Genomic DNA, 27,177 nt, shown 5'->3' on the forward strand with positions numbered 1-27,177 from the left:
TTTTTTTTTCCTTTTTTTTTGGTGGGCTTCGAAATATCGTAACCCTATCTTAGAGCATGTGCAATGGTGACGACTTGGGCCGTCCTTCCTTTTTTTCTGATTTTAATTTAATTCAAAAATGCCTAATATCGAAGAAACGCTTCTTATTTTGGGATGTTTTTTTGTCCGTCGACTTCGACACGTGTTCTATTGTGATTGGGTGTAAAATTTCTTCGACTTCTTTCTGTTCTCTCGACGGTGACGACAAACCAATACACATCCTCGACGATTTCAGGAAGCCGATCCGATCTTATGCTTGCAAATTCTTCCGTATTCACTTCTTCAATTCAAGGCCGCAGAAGTTCCGAAATTGGGGATTGGAGGAGGAGGATTAGGGATGGTGATTGAGTGTTCGTCGAGGCCGCAGAAGAAATCGACTGCGCATCACAGGAAGTCGAGGCCGAAGAAGACTCAGCCTTGGGACGTTAAGAGAAAGCCTACTGTTTATGCTCCTCTTCCTCCTCTCCCGGCAGAGTGGACTCCTTTCGCTCTTGCTTCTGATTAAGGTGGTGCTGCCGCCGCTGCTGCTGCTTCTCCTGCCGGACAATTGGTTTCTGGCGCTGTCTGTTTCGTCTTATGGGATTTGTGTTTGGCTGTTGAATCAAAATTTTAGAAACTAAGGCCAAAAGGAATTGTTTTTGCGTAAGATCTTTGGGTTTTTGTTTTGTTTTTCTGGTTAGTTCTGTATTTAGCAATTATTGTTGAATGATAAGCCTAAGTGGTAGCTATTCCAGGTGGCAGTGATAGTGAGGACGATGATCTCCGTAAACGTGTTGTTCAGCCAGCCAAAGACAAGCGTTTTGAAGAGATGGTTAGTACCACAGAGCTGATGAAGAATGCTACTAAGATCAATGACTGGGTTAGTCTACAAGACAACTTTGATAAGATTAACAAGCAGTTGGAAAAAGTTATGAGGGTTACAGAGGCTGTGAAGGCTCCAATCTTGTACATCAAAACCCTTGTGATGTTGGAGGATTTCCTAAACGAAACTCTGGCCAACAAGGAAGCAAAGAAAAAGATGAGCACTAGCAACTCCAAGGCCTTGAACTCAATGAGGCAGAGATTGAAGAAGAACAACAAGCTCTATGAAGATGAAATTAACAAATATAGGGAGTCGCCAGAAACTGAGGAAGTGGATGAAGATGTTGAAGATGAAGATGAAGACGACGAGGATGAATCTGAGGATGACCTTAATGTGGAGGCTGATTCTGAAGAGGAAGACAACGATAAAGGTGATCCATCTTGGGAGAAGATGCTGAGTAAGAAAGATAAGCTTATGGAGAAGTTGTATAATAAAGATCCTAAAGAGATCACATGGGACTGGGTCAACCAAAAGTTCAAAGAAGTTGTGGCTGCCCGTGGCAAGAAGGGAACTGCACGATTTGAACTCGTTGATCAGCTTACACACCTGATAAGGATTGCCAAAACTCTTATTATTAATTAATGCTTGATCACGCTCTTTATCTTGTAGTTGAGGAAACATTGTGTCATCCTTACTTGTCAGCTCTTCACGACCTTAACGATGAGCCTGTTTGTTCCAAGCAGTTCAGTTTCGATTTTGAGGACCCGGCTTCCACTGAAGAAGAGATTAAGGAGCTAGTATGGCTCGAATCAGTGAAGTTCAACCCTCATCCGACCATCTAAAACATTATTTAAAGTATTCTAGTCAGAGGTTGAACAAAATTGCTTAGTTATGTCCATTCTTATTTGTACGGTTGCCTCATATAGCATTTAAGCTCTGATGTTTAGCATTCTTATTGGTTCATAAGCTATCTTGAAACACAAGAAAATGTGTTTTAAGATTTAAAATATTATTATTTTATTCAGGGGACCAACTGTGAGGGACACCAATACTCTTACCAAATTTAAGAAACTCTGAAAATAATCTTATTATAGTTGAGGGACCAAAATCTGAGGGACACCAATGCCCATGGTCTTATGCCCTTGAGCCTTTCTCTCTCTAGATTTATGGGGAGAGGGATAGAGAGACAGAAATGCCTTTGCGACATAGGGGTACAACTTTTTTCAATTGCCTATTCAATGTTCCATGAGGAAAAAGTAAAAGTATTAATATCTAATTTTATTTTATTTTTACATATTCTCTAACATTTACCTTTTCTTTTAGGGTCTATCCATAACTGTACATATACTTTTATTTATCACATATTTGGATTAGTTTCATGCAAAAAAATGATTTCAGTTTGATGTCGAAAAAAGAAATCATAGTTAAGAATTAAGACCAATAGCATATTTTTAATAAACGAGGTTTATACTTTATCTATCATTTCAAAACTTCACCAAGTTAATTTCGATTTTGCAACCAATTAAGTTTAACTAATAACTTATATACATTATTTGTTTTTTTAATAATAGTTTTATACTTGTGTCGTCTAATTTAATTTGTTGTTGTGGTTCTAGCATTCCTTAAATAAGCGGAACTTGATCAAATTGAGCTTAATAATTTATGTAAACATATAATATATTCCATATGTGGAAATATAGGTTCAAATTCCACTATATTCATAACTAACATGTTGGCTCTAAGAAATCTTCGTGACAGTGTACCGTACGTGTACGTATATAAATGCCTTCAGTAGCAAATCTCTTTGACCTGCCACTGTCTGCGCGTAGTATGTCTTAAGTAACAAAATAGTCCCCTTCATGGATTAGTGTAGAATTTAGTCTAAGATCTATGATGCATGGTTATAGAAGAAAAAAAATTAATCAAGATATCTAACCAACAAAATTGTGTTACGTACCATAAATATAAATCTTAAAAAGAATAATTTTTTCTTTTCTTGATGTTATGGAATCTTGGAACTTTCTACTCTGAAGTGTGGGTAACACAAATCCTCCAGTCTATATTTACGAGCCAGAGCTTGTGCTAAATGTTTGGTTTCAAAATGAAGCAGATAGTTTGGTCTTTTTACAAAATTTACACTCAACGCAACGAATTTTGTTTTTTTTTTTCTTTTCCAAATCGATGTTTCCTTTTTATTTTTTTTCAATGTACGTACAATTGATGTTTGCTCATATTAGTCCAAGGGATCACCAATGTGTGTTATTTACTTATTTGTAAGTTACATATAAATTCAAAAGTAACGAAAGAAAAAGTTAAAGGATGGATCAAACTTTTTGATCGATCGGGCTTATTCTAAAAGCACATGGATATTCTTTCCATATGCAAAAACATTATGTCGAATGTCCATTAACCAACTTTTTCAGTTCAATCTCACTGGTTTATTTTCCTACTTTTAATTGATTAATATCGATAATATTCTATGTTAAAGGTTTCTTTCCACCAAACTTGACATGTCGTCGTAGAATTTCTAAGTTGTAATTACAACAAATACGCTAAATTGCCACTGCGTCAAATCGTATTAAGATCTATAGCTAATTAAATTTATTGTTTTGTTCGAGTTTTACAATTTACAGTAAGAGTAGACTGTAGACTGATGTAGTCCTCAGTCTAGTGCACGCCAGTTTCAATTGGCTATTATTCTCTAGGTGGTTATAATTTTTACTATATATTTTTTTACTAAAATTTGTAAGCTACTAACATAATCTTTGTTAGTTTTACTTTTGTATCAGTATTCATCTCAAAAAACAATTAATATGTTACAATAAAATGTACATTTAAACTCTGAACAAGTTATTTTAATTGGCTCAAACTCAGTAACTCACTCAAACTAGTTAATAGTTGATGAGTCTATGTTAACAGTCAATTAGTTTAAATGTTTCAGTTTATTGAGCTACTAGAATGATTTGGTCCAACTAGAAATGTACTCTTAGCCATGTCAACATCAATTAGGTGTGCAAACCAGATCTAGCAGGTGTACACTCTAATCGGAAAACTAAAACTATATCATTCCGGGTATAAAAAAAAGGAATGAATATATATATATATTTTTTACTCAATACCATATTCCACTATTTTACTGATCCTACCCCCTTGGATCCTACCCAAACTCTCACGATATATATTTTATTATTTAAGTTTATTAAATTTCGGAAGGAATATGTTTTTGTCTTTCTAGTTCTAGTCAACTAAATTTACTGACTGAAAGAAAAGGCTGTTTGTGACTGTATGTGGGGAATAAATAGATTACTAAATTGCTACTTAAAAAACATAAGCTTTATTGGGTTAAGTTAAAGAGGGGAATTTTGGCAGTCCATGCCTTGTATATGCCATAAGTTATCCTTTTTAAATATTAAATTTTAAAGTGATGAGAGTCAGAGAGACAATTAAAAAAAAGGTAATGACAGAGGAATCAAAATCATGAAATCAGGAAAGGCAGTGCCTTGAAACCAGAGACAGAGAGAATGAGGTATTTTCCTGTAAAAGTAACCTCAAATGCAATTATCTTTCTGCCATTTGTTTTGAATATATATATATACCAACCAAGAAAAACAATTGAGAAGCATAAAAGGAAAGAAATGAGGTTTCTTGAAGTTGAGAATTTCCCTTCAAAAGTGCTAAAATGTCAGCCTTCTTAGTAATATTAAACAATGTTTAAGATTATTTATGTTTGAATATTTAGTTATGAGCATGATAAAACTTTATTTAGGTCTTATTGGTAACCATTTGAGAATAAAAAAGGTTAAAATCAAATCAACTAAGTACTCCAAATTCACTATATTTAAAATATTTTTTTTGTACATATGACATACTCTGTCCATTCAATTGTTTACCAATCAGAATTTTATTATAATAAACATTTTCTTGATTGGTGTGTGACACTTAAAAAAAGAAGAATTATGATATAGTTTATCTATTCTATAGATACTTATATTTTGAACTGACTTATTAAATATCTGCTGATTTTAAAATTTGGGACACATTCACACAATTTTTGAAGTGATAATGGATGTATCATAGTTATAATGTATATGTGACAAACTGAAACAACCCTTCCCGTTTTTTTTTTTTTTTTAATACCTTAATTTACTAGTGGTCCCATACCCACTAACATCCTAACAACAATCAATAACCGCGAATAACCAAATAAAACAAATTCCATTAAACCAAAAGAATGCCAACAACAATAATCCAATAATTCAACCATGAAATAGCAAGGTTCCAACATCCTACAATGCTCTATCAACTCAATACTAGCAACCTAACAATAGCTAGACCACTATCAACCAAACCTCTAGAACATCCTCCTCCTCATCGCCTTTGATTCCACGATCACACTTTGCCTTTACCTGCACCACAAACACATATTGCAATGCATGAGTATTTTATAAACACTCAGTAAGGCAATCCTCCCATCTACTGGGCTATACACACAAGCAATAGAGACATCTCTAACCATCAAACAACATTCAACAATCAACAATAACAAACCATGACTCCGCATCGACCGATACCAACATGCATCGACCGACACCAGATGGAGGTTGCGTCGACCGACGCAAGATCTGCGTCGACCGATGCAAGGTTAACTTGCATCGACCGATGCAAGATATGCATCGACCGATGCATGCTCGACATAACACGAAAACCCTAAAGTTTACGCGCCGTCCTCGCATCTGCATCGACCGACGCACAAAGTGCATCGACCGATGCAATGCCGAGCATCGTTTTCCTCCGAAGCTTCTCGCCGGATCTTCGTTCCTGCAACCACGAAACTCAATCCCAAGCCACAAGAAAGCTCCCTAACGTCCCAAATAACAATCTAACCAGCCTAACAACACATAACAAGCAAATCAGAGAAATCTCTAGCTAAGATAAGCCATGGTCATGCACTTACCTTTGCCACAGAATAATCTGAACCTAACACAAGGAAGAAAACGCTTCTAGGAAGCTCCTACAACGATCTCAGCTACAGATCTCTCCAGGAACGGCCTCAAATCTCCCAAATCACCAAGAACACCCAAGAACTCTTTCTTTCTCTTTCGTTTCTCTCAAAAGCGGCTAAACACGCGAATGAGACAAAACTCACGAGTTAAGGGTTTCCTTCACCCAAAACGCAGCGTTTGAATTAAGTCAAAATGCACAAATCAACCTTGCATCGACCGATGCATACTTTGCATCGACCGATGCAACTCCCAAACTGGGATTCCGGTTCACGGATGTTACAATTCTCCCCCACCAATATGGATTCGTCCCCGAATCCCGCAATACCGTCCATCTGCCAAGGGCCTCCGTGCCACCATCAGCACGGCCCGCACGTCTCCAGACCGGACTAAACACCGTCAGCCAAGGTTTCCCGTGCCACTGTCGCAACAGCCCGCACACCTCCGACTGACCCTCGAGGTCCCCCTCTAGCCAATATACTCGCATCATAAACACTATTTGCTCACAACTCAGTGCTTCCCCCGTCCGTGGTCGCAACCAACGAATCATGCCGGCTCGCTATCAGGCCAACCGCCTTAAGCTACGACATCCAGGAAGTCACTCACACACACTCCCCCCGCTCTCAGGTCGCAACCCTCGAGACATACCGGCTCACTGCCGAGCCTCGGCTCACAGCTACGGTATCCAGGGAGCCTCACATATCCCGCTCTTGGGTCGTCACCCTCAAGCGCGCTCTCGGATCGTCATCCGAAGCAACATACCACTCCCACTCTCTGGCCACAAAGTCCATCGAGCTATCGGTATCACGTGAGTTGGGCCCACACGGCCTTGAGCAAAACAAATACTGATGCCAACGAGTATCTCCCGGCTAGATCTACCTCAACATTTCCACAAAACTTTCTTTTTAGAAACTCTCTAATTCCGGAAACTTTCCTTTTGTGGAAACTTTCTATTTATGGAAACTTTCCAAAAATAGAAACCCGAGCTATTTCTTTTTCCCATGACAACAACAGTCAACACAAAGAAAAATACTCATCTTATTAATCTCAAAAATGTCACAATCGTTACAATCTCAACGAAATTACATCAGAAAAAGCAAAAATACAACAACCGGAGCCATCAACCCGCATCCCGAGCACCACCTCATCTTGATACTTAGTCGCACAACCAACCACCCCTAAGCGACCAAATATCAAGAGAGATGGGCTGGAATACTCCGTACCCGCTCCTGCCACGGACTACAACTCGGACCCGGCTAGACAAGCTCAAGTCGCGGTCTGCTTCTCAAACCACTTCTTAAACCTTGCCTTCATCCTCGCCTCGGGCTCCCAAGTCTGCTCCTCTACTCCGTCACAGTCTCACAAGACTCTCATCAAAGGAATCTTCTTCTTCCGAAGTTCCTTGACTCTCCTCTCGAGCACCCTCAATGGTCTCGCCTCTAAAGTCATGTTAGGCTGAAGATCCTCAGGAATCTTAGCCAACAACTGATCACCCTCGTGAAGACACTTCCTCAGCATCGACACATGAAATACCTTGTGGAACGCACGCATAACCTCAGGCAACTCCAACCGGTATGCCACTGGTCCCACCCGCTCAACCACTCTGAACGGACCCATGTACCTCGGACTCAACTTAGTCTCTGTCAGTGACCTGTTCGGACCCCGCAACATGGCCATCTTGAGATACACTCTATCCCCAACCTGAAACTCAAGATCCTTTCTCCTCCTATCAGCATAACTCTTCTGCCGATCCTGAGCCTCCTTCATGTTCAGCCTCAGCACCCGGATCTTCTCCGAGGTCTCCTGAACAAAATCTGCACCAAATATGCTCCTCTCCCCCACGTGAGTCCAACATAACGGTGTACGACACGGCCTCCCATTCAAAGCCTCATAAGGAGCCATCCCAATACTAGCCTGGTAGCTGTTGTTATAAGCAAACTCCACCAAGCTCAAGTGATCTGCCCAATGACCACCCCAATCCAGCACACACATCCTCAATAAATCCTCCAAAATCTGGATCGTCCTCTCTGACTGACCGTCCGTCTGAGGATGATAGGCTGTACTCATATGTACCTTCGTGCCCATCTCTGCCTGAAATGCCTTCTAGAACACCGAGGTGAACTTGGAATCTCTATCAGACACAATACTAGCAGGCACACCATGCAGTCTAACTATCTCCCTCACGTACTTCTTGGCCAAAACCGCTGCTCCATCAGTTTTCTTGATGGCCAGAAAATGCGCAGACTTAGTCAAACGGTCCACAATGACCCAAATGGCATCAAACGTCCTCGACACAGGCAAACCCACCACGAAGTCCATCGTGATCAAATCCCACTTCCACTCTGGAATAGGCAAACTCTGTAGTAAACCACCAGGAACCTGATGCTCCGCCTTCACCAGCTGGCAAGTATCACACTTTGCCACCCAGTCAGCTACGTCCTTCTTCATCCCGACCCAGTGATAATACCGCTTGAGGTCACGGTACATCTTGGTCGCCCCTGGATGAATAGAGAACTTGCTCGAATGAGCCTCTCTTAGTATCTCCTGCCTCAAATCCTCACCCTTGGGCACACAGATCCGACCATGCACAAGGATAGTACCATTAGCAGAAACCTGATACTCTGCACCCGCAGCCTTAGAGGCATTCACCAGCCCCTCATCGCTCTCCTGAGCTAACCTCACTCTACTCAACAAATCCGATCTATCAGCTGCCTCCAAACCCAAAGGTTCCTGTGAGATAGCACACAAACTCAATGCACTAATCTCAACTACCAACGCCTCCATATCCTGCTCCTGAGCCGAACCCACCCGCTTCCGACTCAAGGCATCTGCAACCAGGTTAGCTTTACCAGGATGGTAAGCTATGTCCAAATCATAATCCGCTACTAACTCCATCCAACGCCTCTGCCTCAAATTCAGCTCAGGCTGAGTAAAAATGTACTTCAGACTCTTGTGATCTGTAAATACCTGTACCTTCCCACCATACAGATAGGATCTCCAAATCTTAAGAGCAAAGATCACTGCTGCCATCTCCAAATCATGAGTAGGGTAATTAGCTTCAGGCTTCCGCAACTGCCGCGAAGCATAGGCTATAACCTTCCCCTGCTGCATAAGTACACAACCCAACCCCACTCTAGAAGCGTCTGTATACACAACATAAGGCTCGTCCTGCTCAGGCAGTGCTAACACCGGCGTGGTAGTCAACATCTGTTTGAGACTTGCAAAACTTGCCTCACACTCCGGTGACCATACAAATGGAACATCCTTCCCTGTAAGCTTAGTCATCGTCTGTGCCATACTCGCAAAACCCCGAACAAACCTCCTGTAGTAACCTGCTAACCCCAGAAAACTCCGAATCTCAGTGGCACTCTGCGGCCTCGGCCACTCCCTGATGGACTGAATCTTCTCTGGATCCACTGAAACTCCCTCAGCTGAAACAATATGACCCAAGAACCCCATCTCACGCTGCCAGAAACTGCACTTACTCAGCTTAGCAAACAACTTCTGCTCCCGCAGCTTCTCCAACACTGCTCTCAAGTGTACTGCATGCTCCTCAGGACTCTTAGAATATACCAAGATGTCGTCGATGAAAATGATGACTGACACGTCCAGAAACTCCTGGAACACGCTGTTCATCAATCTCATAAACGCAGCTGGCGCATTTGTCAACCCAAACGGCATCACCACAAACTCGTAGTGCCCATATCTCGTCCTGAAGGCTGTCTTCCTCACATCTGCCTCATGTATAGGAATCTGATGATATCCTGATGCCAAGTCGATCTTGGAGAACCAAGTAGCACCCCTCAACTGATCCAACAACTCATCAATCCTCGGGAGAGGGTACTTGTTCTTCACAGTAACTCGGTTCGAACCCCGATAGTCAATACACAACCGAAAGCTCCCATCCTTCTTCTTAACAAACAACACCGGAGCTCCCCACAGTGAACAACTAGGACGGATAAAACCCTTGCTCAACAAATCTTCCAGCTGCTTCTTCAGCTCTGCCATCTCTGCTGGAGCCATCCTGTAAGGAGCCTTGGATAACGGCATCGTCCCCGGTTCCAGCTCAATAGTAAAAGGATCCGACCGAGATGGTGGTAATCCCTGCAATGACTGGAACACATCCTCAAAGTCCTCCACAACCGGAATACCGCTAACCGTGGACTTCCCCACTTACTCTGGCATAGATATAGTAACCAGATAAGCCTCACGGCCCTTCTCGATCATCTTCCCTACCTGAACGGCTGAGATCACGAGACTCCCCGAAGTCGGTCTAATACCCTGAAAAACCAACTTCCCTCCTGGACGCTCAAACTCCACTCTACCCCGATAGCAGTCCAAATGCACCTTATACCGATGCAACCAATCCATACCAAGAATAACATCATACAACTCCACTGGACTGATAAGCAAATCCACTGGCCACGACTCTCCTGCGATCTGAATATCAACTCCTCCAGCTCGTCCAATAACCCTCAGGAACTTGCCTCCCGCAACTCTGACAACTCCTGAACGCTCTCCAGAATCCCCTCTGATCCCCACACTCTCGGCACACTCCGGAGTAATGAAGCTATGAGAAGCTCCATAATCAAACATAACATGGGACTTAAACCCGCCCACCAACAAGGTCCCTACACAAACCTCATGTGTTGAGAACCTAACACTTGACCACAAGCAAAAACAAATATAATCTGGACTTTTGAATTGACTAAGTTCGAATCTCAGAAGTTATACCTGTGATCGCTCTTGCACTAGTGCCACCGGGCTCCTGGGTCGAGTACACCTGAGTCGTCGGCTCGATCCAACCCACCGGCTGCACACCGTGCTGCACACCCTGCTGCACCCCTGGCTGAGCTCCAGCCTGCAACACTGCTACTGCCCTTTGCTGCAACTTGGGACAACGAGGCTTGATATGCCCCGTCTCTCTGCAGTAGTAACACACTCGAGTATCTATCCGCGGCTCCGTCACCGCCCGCTGCTCTGTCACTGCCCGCTGCTCACCTCTCTGTGGACAGCTAGTCACCTTGTGGTCCCTGCTACCACACCCAAAGCATCTCGCACCCCCGTGCCTCGATCTCTGCATAACATCAAACTTCCGCTTCTGCCCCTGCGCAGGCTTGCCGCCCTTGCTAGGAACAGAAGGCGGCTGAGACTGCTGTGGCTGCACCGAAAAACTGACCACAACCACCTGTGACCTCAAGTCATCCTCTATCCCAGCTGCAACCTCAACCAACACCGCTCTCGTAGCATAGCTCCTCACTCTGCACCGAGTCCTCAAATCATCCCGCAGAGCCAACAAAAACCTCCGCACCTGAGCCGACTCTGGCTCCCATGCCCTGCCTGCATACCCCACAAGCCGACTGAACTCTACATCCAGCTCCCGCACTGTACGGTCCCCCTGAGTCAACCCCAAGAACCGTGCCTCCATACGATCAAGAGCCTTCTGAGGAAAATACTTGGAGTTAAACTCACTCACAAAATCTCCCCAAGACATACCCCGCTGCACCCTCCGTGCTGTCACCGACCTCCACCACACACGTGCATCTCCTGACAAGTAAAACACTGCCAGATCCACCCTGTACCGGTCGGGACACCTAAGCGAAAGGAAAATATCCTCCATCCGCTCTCTCCACTCATCCGCTACACTCGGATCGGTACTTCCTGAGAAATACCCTGCTCCCACATGCCGCAGCTGCTCCATCATCCGCACATACTGAGCATCCACTACCTCGGCCCCCGGCTGCACACCTGCCTGCAATCCCGCCACAGGCTGCACCGCTGGAACCTGCCCACCACCCACTGGCGGCACTACTGGATCCTGCCCACCAACCACTGGCGGCACTACTGGATCCTGCCCACCAACCACTGGCGGCACTACTGGTTCCTGCCCACCAACCACTGGCGGCACAACTGCTGGAAGTCGCTGCAAAACCTGAGCTAGCAAGTCCATCAAGACATCCTCCCTGCCCGGAGCACCCTCAGCTGCAACCCTCACACCCGGGGCAACACCGTGACCGACACCGGGCCCATCCGCCCTGCCGTCACCCAAACCAGCCTGGTCTCCAGACACACTAGGATGAACCTGTGACTCCGCCACCTCCTCACTGGCCATGCTCTGGGTCACACTCACACTGGCCTCATGAACCTGACCTCGTCCCCGACCACGACCACGGCCACGCCCACGACCACGACCACGACCGCGACCAACAACATCCTCACCTCTAACCATCTGTATCATCCAAGAACAGAAGGCTAAGCAAACAATAATTCTAATACCCAAAAACACAACTTACCGTGGAATCACAAAACAGGCTCGAAGAGGATGTTCTAGGACTTCATGCCACACACAATTGACCAATCACACAATCAATCATAGCATGGAATCCTAAACATCAACAGCAAAAGCACAATGAACCCTAGACCTAGAACCGTAAGGGCTCTGATACCAAAATGAAACAACCCTTCCCGTTTTTTTTTTTTTTTTTAATACCTTAATTTACTAGTGGTCCCATACCCACTAACATCCTAACAACAATCAATAACCGCGGATAACCAAATAAAACAAATTCCATTAAACCAAAAGAATGCCAACAACAATAATCCAATAATTCAACCATGAAATAGCAAGGTTCCAACATCCAACAATGCTCTATCAACTCAATACTAGCAACCTAACAATAGCTAGACCACTATCAACCAAGCCTCTAGAACATCCTCCTCCTCATCGCCTTTGATTCCACGATCACACTTTGCCTTTACCTGCACCACAAACACATATTGCAATGCATGAGTATTTTATAAACACTCAGTAAGGCAATCCTCCCATCTACTGGGCTATACACACAAGCAATAGAGACATCTCTAACCATTAAACAACATTCAACAATCAACAATAACAAACCAGGACTCCGCATCGACCGATACCAACATGCATCGACCGACACCAGATGGAGGTTGCGTCGACCGACGCAAGATCTGCGTCGACCGATGCAAGGTTAACTTGCATCGACCGATGCAAGATATGCATCGACCGATGCATGCTCGACATAACACGAAAACCCTAAAGTTTACGCGCCGTCCTCGCATCTGCATCGACCGACGCACAAAGTGCATCGACCGATGCAATGCCGAGCATCGTTTTCCTCCGAAGCTTCTCGCCGGATCTTCGTTCCTGCAACCACGAAACTCGATCCCAAGCCACAAGAAAGCTCCCTAACGTCCCAAATAACAATCTAACCAGCCTAACAACACATAACAAGTAAATCAGAGAAATCTCTAGCTTAGATAAGCCATGGTCATGCACTTACCTTTGCCACAGAATAATCTGAACCTAACACAAGGAAGAAAACGCTTCTAGGAAGCTCCTACAACGATCTCAGCTACAGATCTCTCCAGGAACGGCCTCAAATCTCCCAAATCACCAAGAACACCCAAGAACTCTTTCTTTCTCTTTCGTTTCTCTCAAAAGCGGCTAAACACGCGAATGAGACAAAACTCACGAGTTAAGGGTTTCCTTCACCCAAAACGCAGCGTTTGACTTAAGTCAAAACGCACAAACTCAACCTTGCATCGACCGATGCATACTTTGCATCGACCGATGCAACTCCCAAACCGGGATTCCGGTTCACGGATGTTACACAAACTCTATCAAAAAATACAATATATGCTATAGTTTTATTGTTTAATCATGGGTTACTAAATAGAGAAAAACTTGAGAAAGTACCTTTATTTGTTTTTTAAAATGTCTATATCTTTTAGTATCTTTATTTACCATTTAGTCTCTATACTAACATCATTAGGTTAATTGACTACATAAGTCGAGTTTTATTGATAATTTGACTTTTAAAACAGTAATAAAAAATAGAGAGACGAACATCGACCTCAATAATTTATTTTTGCTTTCTGTCAACCAACCTCAACCCTCGAAAGTTAAAATTATTAATGTATTGTATAGTGTAATACTGTACTAGTATTAATTTGAAATTCAAAAATATAGTATAATTAGAAGAAGTTTAACGCGATGAAGAAGAATAAAATATCATATTTTAAAAAATCTTGAAATTATCTAGAAAAATGATTTGATCTTCTGGCACAAAATTGTAAATCAAATATAATATTTTTTGTCAGCACATAAATATTATAATATTAGAATATTTTTTTCTATCTTGAAATTATTTTAAAATAAAACTATCATAACTATAATTTTTCCAAAACTATAATATGAATGTTTTAGTCTTTAGTTATCAGCAAATTATTATTTGAGGAATTATAATGTTATGGTAAGTATATAAAATATTGATCAATGATATATATATATATATATATATATTATAACTAAAGGATATTGCTAAAATGTTATGATATTTTTTATGTATATAATCTTGAGAGGAATGAGTGCCACTTGTGAGCTTTTTAAAGTATGAATTTGAGGAAACCTTAGTTTATTATACAAAAAAAAAATATACACTAAGATAATGTTAGTTGAATACAAAAAATTATAGAATTTACAAACTTATAAGAGATTTGAGATATGAGGGTTATTGAGATGTGTGTCTTTCTTTTTATAGGAAAATTTGGAGTTAGAAGCATATCATAAATTGATTATTTCATTGGGTAGTTTTACTTATATTAATTTACATCTATAAGAAGTTACATAAGCTATATGAGAGTGACAAAATGCAATATATTTTAATATTTATCATGTTTCTAATTGTTATTAGTCATTCATTACAATGCTAATAATATTATGTTTGTACCTTAAAGATGGATATAATTATTAATATGAGAGTTACAAAAGATGTGATAGAATATTAAATTTACTAAAATATGTAAGAAGTTTCACCAAAAATACATTTATTAGTTGTTTGGAGTATTAATTATTTTTGGTTAATATAACTATAAATATATGATAGGAATTTCAACCTAATCAAATTAATATGAGACTTACAAAATATGTGATAAACTATGAAGTTTAATAAAATATGTGAGAAGGTTCATAAATAAATACATTTTTTTTTAAATATAAATAGTTACTATGACTAATAATATATGATTGGAATTTCTTTTTTTTTCTATCATTTTTTTTTCCTAATAATATATGATAGGAATTTCAAGCAAAACAAATAATAATTATATAGATATATTCATTTCTTTCTTTAAAAGACATATACTTTAGTTATTTCTCTCTAAATATTTGTAATCAAATATATATATATATATATATACATATATATTTAAATATACTTTAGTTTATTTTAGTTAGAGTCAAATTGAAAAAATGTAATACTCATATCATGTTAATTCTTTCTATTAAAGTTAAGAAACAAAAGAGAAAATCATTATTTTGGACAATATGATACACTAATTAAAGAATAAATTGAACATCTTTTAATGTATAATATCAAATTATATTTTTTTTTCTTAGATATAAATATAAATAATATAATTTTTGTCATATAAAGTCAATTGAAAAAAATATAATACAAATATTAAAGAGAAAATAACACATGTCATAAGAAGAAAATGCCAAATGGCAACTTTTTAGAGCTTGTAAAAAAAGAACCTTATTTTATTATATAAGATTCATAGAATAAATTGAACATCTTTTAATGTATAATATCAAATTATATATTTTTTTCTTAGATATAAATATAAATAATATAATTTTTGTCATATAAAGTCAATTGAAAAAAATATAATACAAATATTAAAGAGAAAATAATACATGTCATAAGAAGAGAATGCCAAATGGCAACTTTTTAGAGTTTGTAAAAAAAGAACCTTATTTTATTATATAAGATTCATAGATAAATATTAAGTCCACACATTAATATAATTAAAATAAACAAAAGATAATTATAAAACCAATTTGATCTTGACTATATATATATTTTAAAGTTAACCAGTCAATATATTGATTACATTTTCCTTTTGTTTTCGTGATGGTAGGTTACTATTCATAGTGTAAAAATAAATCCTTTTTTTTTCTTTCTGGTCAAAGTAATAACTGTATTTATATTTCTTTTATTATAAATAGTTTTTTTTATGGACAAACCATTTTCATTCTTGAAGAAACAAAACCAAAACAAAATGTCTTCACTAATTATTGTAGTTTTGGTTTTGAATCTCTTACATATTTTGTTCTCAACAGTCTCAGTTCGTTCTGATCAAAGTGTGTTGCCTATCAGATCCTTCAAGGTTAGCGTTGATATTTTTAGAACTTGAGACACATGTCTCTTTTATTATGTTAATCTATTTAACTACTTCAATATCATATTCTTCTTCATTTTTTAAGAATTATGTATTGAGTTCAAAATCACCTCATGTCTTTTTTTTTTCTTCTTTTCGTAGATAGGGGAAAATGCTACATACGATTGCGTAGATATTAATAACCAACCAGGACTTGGTCATCGTTTGCTCCAAAACCATACAATCCAGGTACATTGACATTTCAAATATCCGTCTTCTACATGATTTTGAAATTACTTTTATAAAATGCGCTGACATACAAGTTATTTTTTGAAAAGATGAAACCATCAATTTCAAGACATGAATTAAGGAATCACATTGATAACAACAAATCATATTCGAGTGAAATAGGGTGTCCAGATGGAACCGTTCCTATATTGAGAATCTCAAATGAATACAATACCAAGGCACAACTTTTCGGCGAGAAGTATTTCCATCCGCTAACTGTCAAAAATCCTGGAACACATGTAAACATTTAATTCTCTCCATATACATTAAATCTAATTATGTTTTATATATATCTTAATTATTAATCAATATACATGTCGATATAACTGGCTCTTAGTAGTTTGTTGGAGTATGGTCAAGTAGTGGTCCATATCGTGGTGTAGAAGCTTCGTATAATGGATATACGCTATACATCGAAAAAGATCAGGTTTCATATAGTGTAATATCTATGGGTAGTCGGTTGAATAACCAAGTCAATTCTATTCAAGCGGGTTATATTGTAAGTTCTACATTTTAGTGGTTTTCTTTGTAAAATTCGCATATAAATATTTGTTAGTAGGTGCACAAAAAAATATATTTGTTAGTATTAAAGTATTCAAATTCGTTTTGATAGATAAATCCAAGTTTCTTTGGCACCAGACAACTTTGGACATATGGATATTTTAAGGTGTGTGCATGTGAACATTTTTAAGTTTAGTTTTACGTTAAATTATCTATACTTAATCCTTAAATTAAATAACATGTGTATATTAAACACGATTTCAATAGGGTAAAGATGGAAAAGGATGTTACAATACAGCATGTGATGGGTTTATTCAGGTATCAAGGAAAATTCCCATAGTCCAACCCATAAACATAAACCCAGGAGACTCTGTTTGGTCGCGTTGGTCTATCCATCAGGTATTTCTACGGATTATATATATATATATATTTTTTTATGAAATTTTTATGAATTTAGAAATTAATTATATATGAATCATATTAGTGATCGACATATATTTAATTATATAATAAAAGTTTTTTAAGAAGTAATTTAGTAGCACATATTCTTTTCGTTTTTTTAAATGTGTTTGTTTTATCTTTTGATGTATGGAAAATGATAAAGCAACAGGAAATTGGTGGCTTACACAACTGACAAAAAATGCACCCAACGTAGATATTGGATATTGGCCAAAAGAACTATTTAACATTTTGAATGACGGTGCTAATATAGTTAGTGTTGGAGGTGTAGTTCATGCTTACCTTACTGGTTCAAGTCCCCCGATGGGTAATGGTAATTTTCCGGTTGGAAGCCATAAAAATTCAGCAATGTTTACAAATATTGAAGTTCTGGATTCCAAATATAGGAGTCATAAAATGAATTATTTTCCTACGAAGATTTTTGTTGATAGTCCAAAATGCTATGACATAAAAATTGGTAATGTGAAATCATTTCATAGTAAACGACTCGGTTTCTTTTTCAATTATGGTGGTCCGGGAGGAAAATTTTGTGGAGTTTGATATTTTACATTGTAATCTTTAGACTAACAATGGGAAATTACCTATAATAATACATAAAAGTTACCTAATTACTATAATAATATGTTTGAAAGCATTCTTACTAAAACAATACATAAAAGTTTGAACATTACTTATAATCAGTCATTCTCTGTTTATTTACAGTATGTGTCATTGGCAATTATAATTAAAAAGTTAATTGATATGATAACCCAAACTTTAATTACTAACTTAAGTTCGAGAGAATCTCATAATCCATGAATCGTTTCGGTTTTGAAATTCCACTATGGTGATGGTAACTACAGTGACTTCTTAGATCCACGTAATGGGGTACAGATAAGTAACGACGCAATTATGGACGATAATTTTTCTGATAAGGAAGGTTACGACTACGACTTTGAGTATGTTAGGTCTGACATGTGTGGGGAAGATATTGTGTAGTCGTTGGATAGTTGAATGTTCAGAGTACACAATTTAATTTATATACCCTCATCCGCTCCATCTTTTTTGTTATTGGTTGTACAGTTGAAACACTTTGCGTATATTGTATCCTTACGTAAACCACAAAACAATTACCATTACATTTATTTGTACCCTAATAGTTTTTGTCAACACAAGGGCTTAAATATCGCTTTTCGTGTGCACACATTGGTGTACGATTACATTTTCATTTTCTCTTTTTATACCCTAACATTTACTAAAATGTAATTCCATGCTGCTTTTGCAATGTACTATTATTGTGCTACAGTTGAAGTAAATAACATAACATCATCGATAGTTTGTACCAAGTATTATTGGATAACTTGATTGACAAGTCGTAGTTTAAATTATGACACACAAAATGTTACTACAAACTTTTATAATGGGTATTAAATATGACTAAATGGCGAGGGTGATGATTATAACAGATACCAAGATCAGGCATGCTAAGAAGATAAGACAAACATGATGTACAACTTCCTCTTACGGCTTTCTTCACTCCAGTTCTTGAAACCAGCCTTGCTCTCTAACTTTGCATCTGAAACAACTTTCAGGTGCTTATAGAAGTCAACTTCAGTCTTCAGTTTTTAGATATGGTCCCTTGCGTTAATCAAGACAAGTTTTTGCCAACTGGTAGGTGGTTTGTTGTTTATGACTGCATACTTGTAAAAAGTTCGACCAGGATTTACGTCAGTCCATGATTTCATTACAGTAGGAAAATCACCGCAATCACAAAGTGGGGAAGTTATCAGAGGCATGTATACAAAACTTAAAATATGGGTTATTCTCAGAGACTTAGAATTATAGGATGTGTATTTGGTTTTGATTTTCCACCTACAATTTAATTGTCCCGATTTAGATCTCGTAATTTACTAATGCCATCTATGTGTTGCCCTCGTGGTCATGTATTTCAATTGCATTTTAAAACAAATTAGACAATATATTGGTGGTAATTGCGTTCAGCTGCTGGTAACCGACGACATGACACTAGTAGGGCATCTGATATGATTACTCATACTTGTCATATTATGCTTGGATATGATGTATATGTCATTATTATTTTGTTGATTAACTGTTAGATTAGGCAACTAAACAGTATTCAATTTTGTAAGTCTCGTTACATATTCCGATTTCAGTAGAAGTTTAATATATAGTTCCTTCACAACATGTTGCATTCTAATTCTTTGTAACACAATTTTTTAGGTCGTGCATTTCGTAAGACAACTACCCAAACTCACCTTGTTAAAATATACAATGCCCACAACCTATGCCTACGAAGATCCCTGAACTCCCTGATGATATCTTGAGTGATTTTTTTATGTGTTGCAAAAGATCAGTGGTAGTTATTAGGTCCAATATTGAAAGCTGGGCACATGGGTGGAAATATGGTGTATAGAGATGATGTCCTCAAGACTGCACACATCCACTCCCTCTGTTATTACCCAGACGATTACAACACATTCACACATCCAACAACCAAAGTTGTTTAGGAGGGCTGGTACCGTCATTTCTTTGAGAGGTGTCTCCAAGCTGGAAATAAGACAATCATGTTTTGCGAAGTCTTACGGATCGTTTTTCAAGAAGGACACACCCACATAGGTCTAGGTTTAATTAAATGCAATGTACCCAACACGTCTCTTGCCACCTTGTTGTGGTATTCTATACATGTTAACTGGCAAAGAGGAAACCGCTGCAAACTACCTTAAAGTTTTTTTATGACATGCATCAGCCGTTGTTCACTCCTAGTGTACGGCCTTATGGCGAGCATTTGGTCAACACATTGTGTACTTTCCAATACATAGTTACTGTTATTACGACAATTATCGTTATCCTACAAAATCAAGAGTAATTGCTTGGCCCGCGTGTGCCTTGACTGCAAGCTTGGTTATGGAGTTTATGAAAAGTTGAAAACCTGTGTGATCAATGTTATTTATGGTGGCTCCTGCGGTGAGTTTGTTGTATTCTGTGATAATGTTCTGTTGGGTGTCGTCGTCTTTAAGTACCGTTGCATTTGGGTCCTATTATGTCCTAGCCTAAAATTATTGATGTAGAATGTTATTGTTACCACCGTCCTTATTACTTTCATCTATACTCCACCGCACTTAGCATTTAAGTTACGAGTTTGACGTTTTAATGCCATACACCTCTACGTCCGACTATGTATTTGGGTGACTATGTTGTAATATATAGTAACCATGTTAAATGGTTTCATGTAGTAGGATTATTATGTTGTTACCATGTGTAGTAAATTCTATGTTTGAATTTACTTTGTTTATATATCCTAATATGAAAACTAGTGCTTTTGGTAATTTAAATAGGCACTAAAAAGAAATTTACTATGAAAACATTTAATAAGTGTCGTAAATGAAAGTTTTCGTTCATCTCCCCAACCAACTACAATATTTTATCACCATTTATTGAGTACTTGTGTTGTTTCTGCGTACTCAAACCTCACACCAAATACATAAATATTTATACATCTACTTCAAAATGTCCGATGGAATTGAAAGAGTACTTGATCTACGTGATGATATATTGTTAAAATTATCAGGCTTGTCGCAGTTGATGGTTTGTCATTCCTTGGTCAAATATTGAAGGCTGGCCAAGTCACAGCCGTCTACAGGCCTGAAATTCTATTCTAAAGGATGCTGATATCTAAAACATCTGTTGTCATCCTTCATGGTTCCAAACATCCCATAACCCAAATGGTGGACTCCAAAAGGTTCACAGGCGTTTTTTCCAAAGATGCTTAGAAGCTGGGAACAAAACAGCAATCTACTATGAAGGCCTCCGGGTTGTTGCCGAGGATAGAGATATTAAACATGGTATTGCACTTCTAAGTTGTAACGTTCCCGCAGAAGTTGATGCGACACTTGCATGTGGGATTCTATCTATGTTAGATGAGAATGAGGAGATGGCGATTCGTTATCTTCACCAGTTTGATGCACATCACTATCCATTGCAATCAGAGGGTTTAAGGCTTATCGCCGAAGATGTGTTCCAAGAGTTATCTACATATATTATAGCGCTTAAAAACAAATATACCGATTCACTTGCGTATCCTTCAAGTCCATTGATCCCTTCCTCGAATTGTGCTCTTCTCTGTTTTATGGAGGTCGGTTGCTATTATGAATTCTATCGAGACTATGACATCTACGTGAAGATAAGTACAACATTTTCGCCTTACGTTCAATTAAAGGTAAAACGAACAAGTTGTAAAAATTACAAACAAGATTGATTAGACTAAAGTAAATGAAATATACTTCTTTTGATATGGAACATATTTGAACCAATAAACCCTATTAATGAATTTTTTGTCAAAATTATATCTCTCTCAGCGGCATGTGTTACATATACAAAATCTTATGTGGATATATACATAACTTCTTGTTTTGGTGGAGTTATTAAATTATAAACCTACCAAGTCTTTGAACATTTTAAAAGCATACATAACAACATGATGAAGAAGTATTCATGATAACATTCACTCTTCACGTTAACACAATGATTTAATGTAGACAAAATCTATTAATTAACAGAAGTACACACGTCATATTCAAACTTATAAATTTAACGAAACAGACGCCATATAGCATATACATAAATAATTTATGTCATAGGGAGAGTGATAACATCCTAAAAAAAGTGAGAGAGAAGAAAGAAATACAAAATAGGAGGCTTCTTTTCAAAGAAATAATGTAAGTTAAACGTCCAACATATACTACACTTCCTCGTTCTTCTCACGCTGGTTGATGTAGTCTAACCTGATCTTGAAATCATGAATCTCTTGAAATAGAGGGTCAAAATACACCCTCGATACAACATGTTAACTCAAAATCTCTACTCTTTGACCTAATATGAAATGAGGCAAACCAACTTTAGTATTTGTAAGTATTTGTAATGATTTCAAGTGTAATGAAAATGTATTAATAACTGAAATGTGTTATAACCTCTGTCCTTAAACTTAACCCTCCAAAAATGCAAGACTGCAACAACTGGGCCACCAATGATTGTCAAAGAAACCAAATGCTTCATTATAGGTAACATAGTGCAACTGATGACTCCTTAAAACGGTAACTTAAATATCTAGCCGTTAGAAGACATTAAATTTCATGGATTCGCAATAATCTAATACATGGAGAAAATTGAATAAAATGTCTCACTCTAGGTTCCTTAATGAAAACCGGACTATCCGGGTCTTTTTGTTATAATGAACAGCAGCTGGATAATCAACATGTAACGTTGGTTCCATGCGGACTACTTCCCCCATCGTATCTAACATTTCAATAGATTACAATTAGCGACATCGATGATTAATATTATGGAAATATAACAATTTATACACGTTACCTAAACATCAGATCTTGGTGAAAGAAGACCATCCATTATAAATCTTGTATTATAAATCTTGTCGAAGGTTTGGTAGTCTATCAAGTTATTGTTCGACAAGATATCAATGTTTTCAACTATTGTATCTGCAGTAAATTTGATCAGGTAGTTTATATCCACAACCTTCACACCAGATGTGTCGACTTCAACCTCGAAATTCGAAATGGTTTTCCGCTCATCCTCCTCGATCCCTCTACGTACATAGAACTGGTGCACAAGGTTGTCACTTATTGTTGCCTGCATCTTGTCACCCTACCGATCATGGAAATAAACTGTCATTTTGATTAAAACCATGATAACAAGTAACTATTGAGAGACAATGAATAAGAAAGTTACTTAAAAATACGTCGCAAACAACCAGTTCAACAGTTGAGACGTCGCGATCTCGCTTGTTCCATTTCCTAATGATTTTAACATAAACCTTTTTCCGAAATGAATATGAAATCAGTAAGATTGTGTATTTTATAAGCGGCTAATGGTGACCATTCGGTGTACCCTACATTTCTTTTCAAAACAGCGTAATTGTTAGTGGTTGTAACTCTCCCATTGAAGTAGATACATCTCATCTAATAAATGATTATAAATGTGAAAATATAAATTACGAATTTCACTAAACTATAGTCAGGCCTGACCTAGGATAAAAGGTGGCCCAGACTAATATCGCCCAAATAAGGGCCATGGAAAATAATGTCACCCTCATAAGTTTCAATATATTCCAATTAATAGTAAGTAATAGAAGGATGACGGTCCGTAACTATATGGTATTCAGATTCGTACACCTTTTAGATAGAAATCAGCTTTACCATAGAGAACATCTCATTTCTCAGGGTGATCAAACTAAGACTGAGGGAGCACCATGGGCTGTAACTTGACCCTCCCACCATGCTTGTTCTGTAGATTGAGGAAAACAAAATGGTGTTAGTATAAACAAAACCTCAAACGATAGAGGCTACTGAAATAAAACAAAATGAAATTGTTGGCTAAGGGACCTGATACTCCATCGTTTAACCTGTCCATCCTTCTTCTGATTTTGTTGAGCAGCTTGAGATTATCATTCTCAATGTGTTTTATGAGCTTCTCAATCATCAGATGACGTTCCATTTAGAGGAGTTACAAATTGAAAACCTCAAAATTACAGAAAAGACCATTCAAACTCAAATCCATAACCTAATGAGATTAACAAATACCACAATTAAAATCTACAAAATCAAGCTCGTAAATGCAAACTTCATCATTACAGATAGATGGAGATTAAGAGGCGGAGTTGAGGAATTACCATGGATGTGAGATAGCGACTGAGATGTCAAGATAGCGACTGAAGACGACGGAGCGGCTCCCCGGAGACGGTGGTTCACGGAGAAATAAAAAGGGGTTTTGGATCAGTTTCTTAGTGAATTTGAAAACGACTAATGAAACCTTCACAGCTAACTAGCGGTAATCTCATAACAACATCAAAATTAAACATCCACTGTCTCAAAAAAACAGATCTAAGAAAACATAAATACTTACTTTTTCACGGCTTCGCCGTTAACTTTACTTCCAGAATCTCTAGGACCTTCTCTACTTCTTCCTCGTAATCCAAAAGCTCCTCCTCATAGGCTTCGTTGTCTCTAGCGTCTCCCATACTTCACAAGTTCTACAAACAGAGGAGAAATTTCAGAGAGAGATTTTTCAATTTAAAAGCAAAAAAGAAAACCCTAAAATTTGGCTCGATTTAGAGTTTGGGTGAGCTGGGTTAGCGGAATGGGAGATGGATAAGGTGACTGAGGGGGAAGAGGGTGGGGGAGACGATTCAGCAGCGGCGGAGGAGTATATCAGCAAAGATGGAAGGAGGAGGGTGAGGAAGACGACGATTTAGGTAGCTGTTCTCTTTCTTTTTTTTTTTTTGTCGGTTAATATTCTTTTTGCGTCTCCAAAATAATCTAAAAGAAAGGTTATTGTGTTTTTTTCTAAGCGTTGGCGCTTAAGTGAATATTTTGATGTAAGTGTTGGCGGAATATGTGATTTTAGCTTCCCGCTTAATGATTTTTTTTAATAGCGATGTTTTTGTGCTATTATAGAATGCTCGAAATGAAAAAAAAAAATTTATAGCACCGCAATCGCAGAGGGGGAGCCTAAGAGCGGGAGTGAAACTGAACTAAAGCTAGGGTTACAGTGCATGACTCATGTTAGGGGTAGATCCCACCCCAACAAAGGGGGCTGGTCCAAGAAAAATCCCAAAATAAACTCTTTGAAGAAAGAGGGGTATTATGGTCTTTTTCCCTGGACGAACCGACACGATTCCCTATAAATACAGGCATACGGCCTTTGGAAAAGGGGATCGGAAAAAGGCAAGAGAATTCGTATAGCAAGTACACAAGCCCTAGCTCGTCCACGCAAGAGTCAACGCGTTCAGAGTCAACAACTTAAGGATCAACGAGCGAATAGCCCGTCTTTTACTCTTGTCTATGCTTGTATCTCGTTTAAGTCGTATTGTAGTCCGTCTTTTGTGCCTCGGCACCAATAAAATAAAAGAGAACTTCGACTTTCCTTTGACCGAACTAAATATACTAATTGTGACCGATAAGGACATCAACAACTCACTAACTTTTAAAATTAAATATAAGAGATGAAAAGTTGAAAACATTAGATATGTCGTGGGCGATGTAGTTGGGCTAAAGAATGATGATGCTAAGGTGTTTTCATTACGATTACCGATTTCAAATGGCAAATAAATCGAATTTGACTGAAAACAGGGAGACGGAAAAGGTGGTGATATGACAACTAACAGTCAGCCAAGTTGATTCCTTTATGTCAACTCTCTCACAGTAAGAAGTTGATGTTGAAATTTCTAGTCATCCACACTTAGACGGCTTAATTTCATAATTAATTGTTTGAAAACATGTTACTTATTCTCTACTTTCAATAGTAAGATCTTCGTAAAATAGTTAGATATACATTACACATAAAGCAAACTATGAATTTGGTTCTCAAGTTGTCCAACTTATTAAGTGGAATTTTAAATATGATCGTTATCTCGATCATTTATTGACCTACTTTACCCAAAACACTTGTCATTTCCTTGACAAATAAAATTTGGCAATGCGTGAACTTGGTACTGATTTGATGGTAAATATTCTTCAACGTGTTGCTTCTGATCGGTGGTGGTTACTAGAACCAATCCTCAAAGTTGAGCGTAGGGGTTGAGATTTGGTGTACCATGACGATGTCCTGAAGGATGCATGCATATTCTCACTGTGTTCTGATCCCACTGATTATTACACTTACAAAGATCCGACAACCCATGTTGTTGAGGAGGGCCACTACCGGCCATTGTTTAAGCGGTGTTTAAAAGCAGGAAACAAGAAAGCAATTTATTACGAAGGATTATTGATACTTGCTGAAGAATAGGACGTTGTCCGAGCATTAGATTTACTCACTATTATTGTACCTGACAAAGGTCATGTCACCTTTACCTATGGTATCCTATCAATTTTATCTGGAGAAGAGGAAAAGGCTGAACACTACCTTCAAGTATTCAATGAATCTCATCAGCCGTAGTGGATTGAAGGTATACGGGAATATGGCGAGGATTTTTGTAATAGAGTTGAAGGCGTTTTGTACTCAGCCAAGGAGGTCATACGTCAACACATTCTGTTATCGTAATAGGACTCCTCCACCTGACTTTGCTAGAGTGTGCAAGGAAAAGTATGGATGTTTTGAAAACCAATGCAATGACTGTTATCTATGGTGACTCGATGGAAGTGTACAAGTTTCTCTAACACTGTACATGCAGCTGTGTACAACCACAAGTAGAAGCAAGGTTTGATAATGGAAGAGGTGGTCAGCCGATTACCCTTCACCAACATCTTAGTTAGGTATGTAGGATCCTTTTTCCGAATGTACTCCTTATATATAACAATACTAGTTTTTGTATGTTATTAAAATTCTCTACCCTTGTACTTTGTCAACATGTTTTCTATATCGTAACTTCATGTGTGATATAAAAAGATTGTAATAGCGAGTCTCTACTGATTTTTTAATATATTCAAATTAATGTGAAATATGACAAGGTTATATATGGTTATATATAATATACGGTTTCAGGTATTCCAAAGTTGTAGCCGGTGAACAGCTTCTAATATATAATATATGTAGGAGTTCATCACTAAATATGGGCTTTGGTCATATGGGCCACAAGCGTTGGTCACTGGAGCCATGGCCAACAATAAACGTTGGAGTTCAACAAAATATTTGGGTGGTATATTGAAACAACCGACCTTTTTTTTTTTTAATAAATAAATAATAAATAATAATATAATAAATAACTACAACTAGTGGTCCCATACCCACTAGCCACCTAACCACATTCACAATCCAACAGCGGAACAACATACCAATAGATATCCAATAAAACAATATCCAATAACCAAATAAGTAATATCCAGCATTAATCCCAAAACAGCATAAATCGAACAACCAGCAATCCTAACAATGCTTTAAGACTCAATTCTA

The 27,177-nt window shown here is 38.1% G+C and overlaps 1 protein-coding gene and 1 long non-coding RNA gene across 15 annotated transcripts; one reads left to right on the plus strand and one right to left on the minus strand.

The window, feature by feature from the left end:
* The first annotated feature begins 15,906 nt into the window (after nt 1-15,906).
* On the plus strand, nt 15,907-17,885 carry LOC104711293 (protein neprosin-like). Of its 2 annotated transcripts, none has more exons than XM_087467702.1 (7): nt 15,907-16,038; nt 16,192-16,278; nt 16,368-16,556; nt 16,658-16,816; nt 16,931-16,984; nt 17,086-17,217; nt 17,416-17,885. In XM_087467702.1, the coding sequence occupies exons 1-7, from the start codon at nt 15,931-15,933 to the stop codon at nt 17,815-17,817; spliced, it is 1,131 nt and encodes a 376-aa protein (XP_087323828.1). In that variant the 5' UTR covers nt 15,907-15,930; the 3' UTR covers nt 17,818-17,885. The 2 variants fall into 2 exon arrangements, with proteins under 2 accessions (XP_087323828.1, XP_087323827.1); XM_087467701.1 differs by having other exon boundaries at nt 17,423-17,885.
* Nucleotides 17,886-21,847: 3,962 nt separating this feature from the next.
* Nucleotides 21,848-24,577, minus strand: LOC104711294 (uncharacterized). Of its 13 annotated transcripts, none has more exons than XR_015567346.1 (10): nt 24,193-24,577; nt 23,960-23,998; nt 23,673-23,808; nt 23,487-23,574; nt 23,020-23,187; nt 22,807-22,935; nt 22,645-22,721; nt 22,458-22,569; nt 22,245-22,371; nt 21,848-22,146 (listed from the first exon to the last, which is right to left on the minus strand). It is a non-coding gene; the product is annotated as an uncharacterized LOC104711294 (long non-coding RNA). The 13 variants fall into 13 exon arrangements; XR_015567345.1 differs by having other exon boundaries at nt 23,020-23,104; nt 23,673-23,850; nt 23,960-24,016; nt 24,189-24,577; XR_015567344.1 differs by having other exon boundaries at nt 23,673-23,850; nt 23,960-24,016; nt 24,189-24,543.
* Between the last annotated feature and the right edge of the window lie 2,600 nt (nt 24,578-27,177).

This window comes from Camelina sativa, chromosome 9 (assembly GCF_030686135.1).
Source record: "Camelina sativa cultivar CO46 ecotype springtype chromosome 9, ASM3068613v1".
Taxonomy (NCBI): Eukaryota; Viridiplantae; Streptophyta; class Magnoliopsida; order Brassicales; family Brassicaceae; genus Camelina; species Camelina sativa.